This window comes from Brachyhypopomus gauderio, chromosome 16, assembly GCF_052324685.1.
Source record: "Brachyhypopomus gauderio isolate BG-103 chromosome 16, BGAUD_0.2, whole genome shotgun sequence".
Classification (NCBI taxonomy): domain Eukaryota; kingdom Metazoa; phylum Chordata; class Actinopteri; order Gymnotiformes; family Hypopomidae; genus Brachyhypopomus; species Brachyhypopomus gauderio.
In genome coordinates this window covers 5,678,619-5,688,422 of record NC_135226.1, presented here as the reverse complement: position 1 = coordinate 5,688,422, position 9,804 = coordinate 5,678,619, and the positions used below count along the sequence as shown (strand labels likewise).

The 9,804-nt window shown below is 45.5% G+C and overlaps 2 protein-coding genes across 2 annotated transcripts in view; both read right to left on the bottom strand.

Annotated features, from left to right (window-relative positions):
- Nucleotides 1-6,716, bottom strand: part of crppa (CDP-L-ribitol pyrophosphorylase A) — a 22,507-nt gene extending 15,791 nt beyond the window's left edge. Inside the window, exons 1-6 of the mRNA XM_076977151.1 lie at nucleotides 6,072-6,716; nucleotides 5,285-5,561; nucleotides 3,226-3,375; nucleotides 1,494-1,598; nucleotides 968-1,013; nucleotides 43-140 (exon numbers count right to left, since the gene is read on the bottom strand). Of these exons, the coding sequence (XP_076833266.1) occupies nucleotides 43-140; nucleotides 968-1,013; nucleotides 1,494-1,598; nucleotides 3,226-3,375; nucleotides 5,285-5,561; nucleotides 6,072-6,301 (906 nt within the window). The 5' untranslated portion in view covers nucleotides 6,302-6,716. The remainder of the gene's footprint in view (nucleotides 1-42; nucleotides 141-967; nucleotides 1,014-1,493; nucleotides 1,599-3,225; nucleotides 3,376-5,284; nucleotides 5,562-6,071) is intronic.
- A 232-nt stretch (nucleotides 6,717-6,948) lies between these two features.
- sostdc1a (sclerostin domain containing 1a) lies at nucleotides 6,949-9,279 on the bottom strand. Its single transcript, XM_076977156.1, has 2 exons — nucleotides 8,811-9,279; nucleotides 6,949-7,919 (listed from the first exon to the last, which is right to left on the bottom strand). The coding sequence occupies exons 1-2, from the start codon at nucleotides 9,013-9,015 to the stop codon at nucleotides 7,501-7,503; spliced, it is 624 nt and encodes a 207-aa protein (XP_076833271.1). The 5' UTR covers nucleotides 9,016-9,279; the 3' UTR covers nucleotides 6,949-7,500.
- Nucleotides 9,280-9,804: the final 525 nt, after the last annotated feature.

Here is a 9,804-nt window from a genome sequence, read left to right as displayed (position 1 = left end):
TAATTCTCTGACTTATTATGATAATTATTCCCATTAGCCTACCGTGCCGTTGGCTGCCAGGTATTTCTGGAGCTTGCTGGCGAGCTCGGTGCTCTGTGCCAGCACTCCTGGGATGATGCACACTGACATGGACAGAGTGTCTGGAAACGAAAGAGGACTTGAATGTTCAGCTCCAGTAATATGGAACAGAAGGCTCTTTCACCAAGACTACACACACCTGCGGAAAAACAGCTTTTATCTGCCTTGTTTATCCTGAACAGCAATTTGTTCATTTTCAAAAAATTATGATTAAAACAAAGGCAAAAATTACAGAAGTATAAAATATCCCAAAACCACTGGACCATCTCTTCGCTCATTTGAAATATTGCTCCTTCGTTCAGAAATATGGATGAAGTTTCTGCATTGATTCAAGCAGTGAATAAATAAGCTTGTAAAAGAAGAGTCTGTAAATGAACAGACTATATGTAGTAAACGATCGGGACCACTGTGGAAAATAAACTTGTGGAAGGTCTTTGAAAAGCAAAAATCATCCCTCTCGCATATCAAAGCATCAGACCAAGTCTGATCAGTGTCATTTTAATGAATTGAACTTTGCTCTGGGGATATAGGGACAACCATGTGCTCAGACAGGCAGCCTGTTCTACTGCAGAGATACTAAATGCATGAGCCACAGGTCCAACACCACAAACGTGACCTGATAAAGACGTTAGCTTTGTGAAGGGGGTCTATAAGATCTCTGCTCCTACTCCTCTCTGAACACAGGAACAACAGAACGGACATTTTACACCACTGAATTTTATCTTCTGCAGATAAATCAGAAGACCCATTTGCCCATTAGTCTACCAGTATGAAGAGGTTCTTCTCTTTCCCTGAGCAAAAATTAACCCACTAATACAAAGAAGTCAACTGTTATGTTTTGATGTGTATTAATGGACTAAAGAAATTCTGAGTATAATGAAATAAATACCCTTGATGATGGATTCTGCTGCAGCCAAATCCCGTTTGTATGTCACCTGAAAGAGAGTGAAACATTCAGATAAACACTTTTGATATCGTTGAGAAAGGGAGACATGTCTGTGCAGAGATCCGCTTGGAGGTGGAAGACGTTAACGGCAGTACTGCACGTCGCTGGCTAACACGTCGCTGGCTAACACGTCGCTGGCTAATCGAATCGACTGTCCTGTGCGCTGCTGACATCTAAGCAGGGTGGAATATGCAAATGAGCTTTCTAAGAAACGTTCATTTGCATATTTTTTGGCATAGTGTACTGTGAGTATCCTGATCAATTTAAGACAATTTGGATGAGGGTTCTGTGGCCGTTTTGATAAATTACAGCAGGCAAAAAATAAACACCATAAAACCTTTGGTCCAAGTAACGTAGGCCAGGCTTTAAACATGTCAGATGAAGAGTTATCCATTGATTTTGAAAAGATATTGCAAAGATTATCGCTGTCACAATAAACAGCAACATAAAGCGCAAGAAATGGACTTACTTTCCACAGGGTTGGTGGTCCGTCCAGCAGCCTGGCACTGGTGCCACAGTACCGCAGGGCCAGGTGCAGACACTCCGTGCCAAACTCAAAGTCAAACTCGGTACACTGCAGACGAGAAAGCAGTGCATCAGAGGCAAACCTGCAGAAGTGTGCAACAACGAGACAGAAACCCGGACAGGACAAACACGGGATAATCCCTCGTACGCTTGGATCATATCCACCAGAAGCCAGCAGCCTGTTTGTTTGAAATGACCGTGTCAATCACTTCATTTACTTTTAATCCTTCTACATATAAAATGTGAGTCACTTCCTGGTCTTGTGTTTTGTGTTTTTAAAGAGGAGCCTTGAGGCTCTAGCAAGGTCCTCTGTCTCATACCTCCGAGACAGCAGTTAGATTACAGCATTTAAATCACGCCACCTGAGATATCCCGATTGTAATATGTGCGCTCATATTTTATCCGTAGTAGAAGGAAGAGGTTCGTTTTCAGGGTTCAGTGATTTCAACGTAAATTATCGGAGAAAAATACACCAGGTCCTGCAGTTATTTGACCTCTGGCATTATTATCTTCACTGAACTCCACCGCACTGGGGGTCGGGTGTCTATTTTACCCCTTTGACAGAAAACATACCAGAGCTACGTCGGCCTCAATGGCCGTCACACTGAACACATCACTCAAGTACCAGCTAATGCCCCTGGCCACCTCTGAGCAGTCCGTCAACGTCTCGGCCTAAAAAGACAACACCCTTCCACCTGAGAGTTGCAAACGCAGAGAAAATGAATTTCAAATGAAGTTATAACAAAGCTGGACTAGCAGCATTTTTGACTGAAAAATCTGGATATTTTGGATTCAAAATTACAGATCCACCAATGAGACACCTTCTTTGCTGGAGAACAACGCAAGATGTTCAGCGGTGATGTAGTGGCAGATGTCTACCTCAACAGACAGGACCTGCCATCTGACCACTCAACTTCACTGCGTCACATACTGTATCTATGGACCCTTATTCTTGGTTAAAATGCAATGCGACAACCATTATTCTAGATCACACGTAAACCCTCTACAGTCACACCCAAGACAACACCTTTAGGGAGGCAGGTAGGTAGCTTACATGCGAACTCTCAGTTCATCAGGGGCAAAAATAGTGCAAATAAACTAATTGGCTCTCATAACTGAATCTACACATTTTTAAATGCTATAATCTGGGTTGCAGTCTCAAGGTAAAATGTGTTCAAATATGTCCTTTGAATACTGGGCAAATTAAATATAATGTGTTTTCTTAAGACAAGGATCTTTGTATTTGCAGAAGGAGAGAAGAATTCTGTGATTTCTTGAGGTATACTATAAAGATGAGCACAAACAATAAGGCCTAATAATCTTTTAGTTTTGAGGAAGGATTGCTGGACTTTTTAAAGATGAAACTAGGTTGTTTTTTAGAGATTTGAGGGCTGTGCCAGCCAAAATGAAATTTGTTTTGCTTGTCAGGCACAGCGAAGGTATGAAGGATACGTTTTGGGACACACAGTGAAGCCTGGTCCAAGCAACCTTCAGGAAGAATAAATTCAGGGAATGTGCTGACCCATATGGAGCAGAAGACAACATTAAGAACTTCTGTAGCAGCCTAGGTTCATTAAGACATTCCCCATCTTAAATGAGACATTTCTTTTGTAGCCATGACGACAGAGATGTCAAATTGTAATCCCATTCCATGGGAGGTGACAGGCACGTCTTACCCGCTGGTAGGCCTGGTAGATGATATCAAACAGGAAACCCTGGGGCATCTCACTTCCTCTGTATTTTGCCCGCTCCAGAGAATGGTCCAGGAAGCCTTCGGAGGACGGGGCGATCACCGTGGACACCAGAGGACGGACGGCTCCTGAGGCCTGGCGGGAGAGGCTTAACATGTCAGCGATTCCTCGAATGTGACATCATCAGCTCCAAACACCCACTGGTGTTTCAACAAAGACCCAAAGGAAACAAATATGCTTCCTTTTAGAACTTAGTGGACAACAGTGCAGGTAGCTTTGTTCCTCTGTGTCAGTTCAGTAACTGATCCTCTAGCACATACTGCTTGGTGCTGCAGATACCACTACCTACCTATAGCACTACCTACCTATACCACATCCTACCTATAGCACTTTTGTCTAGTATTGTTTGTTATTGTCTGGTCGTGATAGTTATTACACGTATCGTTGTCTGATACAGAGCTACTGCTTTTTCTGCACTTCTAGGTATCAGCAGTGATGTCTGTATTTTAGCAGACATCACTTAGTTCAACGGTCTCTTGAACTCTAACCTACTGTACTGGCTAGGACAAATATTTTACAAGGAGATGACAAAGCACTTTTGTAAGTCTCTCTGGATAAGAGAATCTGCTAAATGTCAAAAATGTAAATGTAAACGTTTCTCACATGAACTACATATTCATTAGTGTTTTTTGTCTTTTCTTACTCAGCCGTTATGATAAATGCTGCAGTTCACAGGCCCAGACTGAGGTCTCGGTCATGTCCTAAATCACAATTCTGCAAGCCACATGGGATATACGCTGACCTCCCAGGGCTTTGGATTACTCCACCATAGCTGCGTCTGCCGTGAAACAGACGTTACTTTACAATCGGGCTAAGATGGGCACTTCAGCTGAAAGGCCTCACCAGACACCACAGCTGAAACACAGAGGTCAACACCTCACCACACACTACAGCTGAATCCCACGGTCAAACACCTCACCACACACTAGGGCTTAACCCCAAAGCCAAACACCTCATTACACACTACAGCTGAACCCCAAAGCCAAACACCTCACCTCACACTACAGCTGAATCCCAAAGCCAAACACCTCACCCCACACTACAGCTGAATCCCAAAGCCAAACACCTCACCTCACACTACAGCTGAATCCCACGGTCAAACACCTCACCACACACTGCAGCTGAACCCCAAAGCCAAACACCTCACCTCACACTACAGCTGAAACACACAGGTGAACACCTCCCCACACTCTACAGCAGATCCTCACAGCCAAACACCAGACACTATAGCTGAAGCACACTGGCAAGGTCCTCACCAAACTCTACAGCTGGAATGCACAGACAAAGACCTCACAAAACACTACAGGTGAAACACAGGCAAACACCTTACCAGCACAATAAAGTCTTACTCACACACTTGGACATTGCGATACCTCACTGACCGGCAATCACCTTTCCTCTTTTCTGGAATTTGGTGGTCAGCTCTTACTCATCTCATAAATCTGACACACCATGAGGGGGACTCTGTTCCCCGAAAAATCAAACAAGCCAAGCAGCATGCTGGAGAGAAACCATGAAACAAACCTCTTCAAAGTTGTAACATTTTGCAACACAGTGAATCAAAACCACACTATTATGCTGGCTGATTAAAACCCAGCACGGAGAAATTCCAGTAACAAACAGTGTGTGTAGTCGGGCGTTTTTTCGGGGTACGATGGGTGCTTCACTCAGTAACAGCAAACAAAAAGAAGATTACAACAGAGTACAAAGGATTTTCAGTGGACCATCCAATAAAATTCCACGGAGCAGCAACAATGATCCTGTGTGTAGATTTAGGCCTAGTAGTAACTTTCATTCTATACACTGTGTTTGTGCAGCTAAATAAACAGCATTCCCAGATACTCTCATTTCCGCCCTGACTAAAAATAAAAAAGATGAAAATTAGCCTAGTGTTTGTGGTCTAATTTGCTCTGTTGCGTTCCAGGGTAGATTAGAAGATACTGTGTACAGAAAACGTGGCTTAGGACTGCGAGAATGCACCGACCCCTTGTTCTTTGGCTGCCAGCGTGATCTGGAGAAGAAAGTCTTCGTCCACGAAGGGGCGCACGGCGTCGTGGATGAGCACCACCTCGGGCCTGGGGAGCGGAGAGCCTCCCCCTCCCGCGCAGAAGGCTCGCAGGCCACTGAAGATGGACCTGTGTCGTGTTCTTCCCCCTTCTACCACTTTTACCTTCGTGTGGTGGTATCTCTGAGTGATGTGTAGCATCGGGACGAGGCTCTCCTTAGAAACCACGACCACGATGGTTTCAATCCATGGGACCCTAAAACAGCAGTAAGGGTTAGGGGGTTTGGGGCCAGTCTTACTGCATGCCAACCAGCTGTGCCAGGACAGCAATATATGAGGGGCATATATTATTTTGGCTCTTGGTTGTGGTTTATTCACTCAAAATTAACAGAACTGTCTCATTATGGAAGTGTGATCTGCTTCTGTACTTAAAACTCTGGCATAATTGAACAGATACTAAGGTCTGCATCTGGCATTATTGCAAGCCATTCATCACTGGCGCAGACACTAATAATTACATGAGACAAACTTGTGCATAAATCAGTTGCAACAAAACATGCACGACTTTAATTATTTTTCTAAGTTAGCTTCAGAATATTAGAGTAATTCCAATAACACCGGCAGCCGTAACGTGTTTTTCTAAACTAAACATCCGGCCGGTCCGCTAGACGAGCGTTAACTACGTTACTGTCGTAGCTGTTGTTCTGGCCCCCCAGAAAACGTCTCGCCCGACAGGAGGTCGAGTTAATACCTCAGTTCGTCCTACCTCTCAAATGTTTCGATAGTATAGCTGATGAGCGGTCTGTTCAGCAAGCTGCAGAACTGTTTCGGTGTGGCCAGCCCCGTTCGTTCGCCGGTGCCGCCTGCGGGAAGGACTACCGCGACCGGGAAACCAACCGCCATCCGCCCCGCCGCATCGTCGCCGCGACCGGCTCTGGATTTTAGGAAACGCCCAGGATCACTAGGCCCGTCGCATGTAGCCCTGTTGCCTTGCATTTCTTCCTTAGCCAGGCTACGCTTCCCCTGTAGGTTATTAAGCTAACGTTATACCGAGAGCCAACACGCCTGGCGGCTTGTCATGATGTCTAGGACTAATATAACCGAAAATATAACAACAAATATAACCGAAACCGAATCGGTGTCGCCTCTCTGCCACAGCGACGTGCCCGTAGACGGCCCTTCAGCTCCGGGGAGCTGAGCAGCAGCGCAGCAGTCCAACAGACTCGCTCCAGAAAAGAGACCGAGATGTGGTGCTTTAGTGCTTATTTTAATAACCGGTGTTAGTAATAAGAATGATAGTTTTCTGAACCGGGTTTCCCCTGCTGCGCCACCGTGGGTCAGTTTAGAGTTCAGAAGTCACCGTGGCGGACGGAACTGTCCACCGGCGGCCGCGTCCCTCGCCACGGAGGGCGGTGGTGGACGTCCTCCACCTCCGTTCAGTCCTAAGACATTCTTCTGGGGTTTTTTTTTTCTCTTTTTTTGGTAATGTTTTTATTTTATTTTTACTGAGATTAAAGCTTTTTTGTGATAGTCACAACACATTAAAATAAGATGAGGAAATACACGTCTTTTGCAGTTAAATGTAAAAAGTAGGAGTGTGTGGCAGGCTGATTACTAAAACGAGACGACACATTCAGATTATTACCATTTAATGCTTGCACACTAACACAGTGAGAACAATGCCATCACGTGGAATAGTGCAATATAATTACTAATGCATGTATAAAAAGTGTATATGTAGGAATATATATCAGAAAATAGCAATACAAAAATATATTACATCAATACTTGCTAATAAAATTTTAACAATATCTTGCAACACAGGTATTACATATGAATACATCCATGCTGTATATTTACATAATCAGTCAGACTGTATTTACACATAACATTATCTTTCTCAAAGATATTCAGTTTTTTTTTCCTGGCTATCAATACAATATACTGCAAATAGCCAGTGATACAGTTTCTCACAGAGAGATAGTCATGGTCAATTAATATTTCAGATATATTCAAATGCCAAACTGGCATTGTGGATTATTACGGATGGCATAAGATTAGATCCTACAGGACCTTACTGAAGACACTCATTGTGTCCCCCTCGGGGACACAGCCCGTCCTCATGTTCATCAGCTCTGTCTTATGTCCTGTTTTCACACGTGATCCAGCATCTCAGTCATTCCGAGGCCAAAGTCTCAGGACTCTGACTCGTGCCAGTTGCCGTTGGCCTTACTGCCCCGGTGCCTCTGTTTTCCCTTGGGCTTGTGCCTCCGTGGAGGCAGGGCCGCCGCCTCCGGCTTGCTGGCCGACTCGTTGTGCTGCCTCAGATAACGCTTGCACTTGCAGCCGGTCACCACCGTGATCTTGTAGGTGCGCCTGCTGCCGTCTTGGCACTGCAACTGGATGCGTTGGGTTCGGGTCTTGTCGTTGACGCAGCGCCAGTCCGGCCCGTCCCGCCGGACCCACGCCCGCCGCCCGATCCAGTTGGGCAGCAGCGGGGCGGGCAGGCACTGACCCGCACACACCAGCTCTTTGACGGGGCTGACGCTGGTGCACTGGCCGTCCGAGATGTACTTGGTGGAGCGCAGTTCCCTGCAGCCCAGAGTGCCCCGGTCTGTGGGGAAACAGGGCAAGAAAATGTGGTTTGTGTTCTCAAACTCCAACATCGCTGCAGACATTGTGTTTTCGTATCATTAAATGACTGAACAACGCATAACGCCTTAGGCCCTGCATCTGAGAACTACACTCCCTGCACTTTACTTCGAGGTCCCACCTGCATGCCTTCCTAAGCCTTACGAAACGGTTCAGCAACCTGGCGGATGTCGTCCGAGAGCCTCTTATTGTTGGATTAGGCCAGTGCTGACGGTAATACTATAAGCACCGTTCTGCCTCCGGGCCACAGCTCCTGACAGTGCAACCCAAGCCAAGTGGCTTTCAGCGGGCGTCCCTCACACAATGAGCCCCCTTCTGCCTGACAGGCCGTGATGAATGGGGGGTGGAGGAGAGTTCCTCTCAGCTCCAGGTAGTGGGAGTTTAAGGCGAACGCAGCCGGAGCGGAGGGACACAGAGCGGGACACCTCCACTCACACAGCCTGTCAAGACTCATCTGTGACTGCCAGCCCGAGTGTGTGATAAAGGAGTGTGTAATGCATATCGGTGCATTCACCGTGCACTCCCCCTGTTACTGACAGCATTAGAAAACCATTGCCAAGGGGGGGGGAAGAGGATGTATGAAGATAGGGGTATTTCTAAGAACTATACAACTATATTCATGATCACATTAATAAACTGGCCAAGATTCTCTGAGCTGTTTCATCACGCATGGTTATGAAATTATTCTAACAGTTTATTTAGTGCTTCCAGTAATGCATGTTCACATTGCAGTGTTTTTTTTCTTTTTCTGGTTATGATCTAACTGTAATAACATAATAAACCTATTTCAAAATCATTTTAAGTACAAGAATGGATGCGTAATAGCGCGCGCAAGAGATGCGCGCGAACTTACCGCTTCTGTTCTGCGCCGCGTTTTCCAGCGTCCTGCCGCCGCCTCGCGCGCGATTCAAAGACGCGTTTCCCGGAGCATCTTCAACGGGATCTGCCACGTGCGAGTACAGAATCTCCGTGGCGTCGTTCTTCAAAGCCAGACCGTTCCTCATCAGACAACAAAATAAGAACAAGAGCTTGTACGACTCGCGCGTGTGCGTGTGCATGGCTGTGTGTTGAGGTCGTTCACAAACACGCCGTGAGGTGTGAGGTGAGGCACTGACGGTGTGAGGGTGACTACCTCACTGTCATGACTTTATACTTCTCTTCTGCGCACCAGGTAAACGGAATCTGGACGTTTGCAGCTCCACGGACGGGTGACCACGCCCAATCCCACTTCTGCGGAGGTGAATGCAACATCTGGGATGATGGGAGTGGGTTAACTGACACCAGAACCAGAACACCAGCATGTAGAGATGCTGGACAGAAAAGAATTGTGTACATAAAGAAAATTATACTGGAACACACTTCAAAGACTGTAACTGTTGTTGCTAAGAAATAATGAAATCTGATATGAAGACCATCACCATTGTTTTTGTTTCCAGGATTTATTGCTTTGGACAATATTTTTAATGTTTCTTGGCCCGTGACGTGGACACTGGGACAACCACTTTTATTTCTGCTGTCTTTTATGAGAAACAATGTTTGTGTGATACTGCATAACGTGAGGCGTGTTGTTAGTTTAAGCTTGTCTTTGCTGAGTCAGTTGGCTTTGCGCTCCATTGAGTTGGGTCTCACATTTTGAATGTAGGTTTCACAAGTTACAACTGGTGTGCTTTGATTCTGATTCATAAGTACTTGTTTAACCACACAAAACCTAATGCAATAACTCATTAAAATGTAAATACTGTGTAGCACATAACACAGATCCAGCTTGTGTATTTGCACATACTGATGTTTCTCTCTGGAGATATTGTTCTTATTACAGATATTGATCAATTGACTGAGTGACTGAT

Excerpts from the sequence above, each read along its gene's own strand:
- sostdc1a (XM_076977156.1), bottom strand. The coding sequence starts at position 9,015 with ATGCACACGCACACGCGCGAGTCGTACAAGCTCTTGTTCTTATTTTGT. Across the intron at positions 7,920-8,810 it reads CGCGGCGCAGAACAGAAGCG|ACCGGGGCACTCTGGGCTGC; the intron begins GTAAGTTCGCGC and ends GTTTCCCCACAG.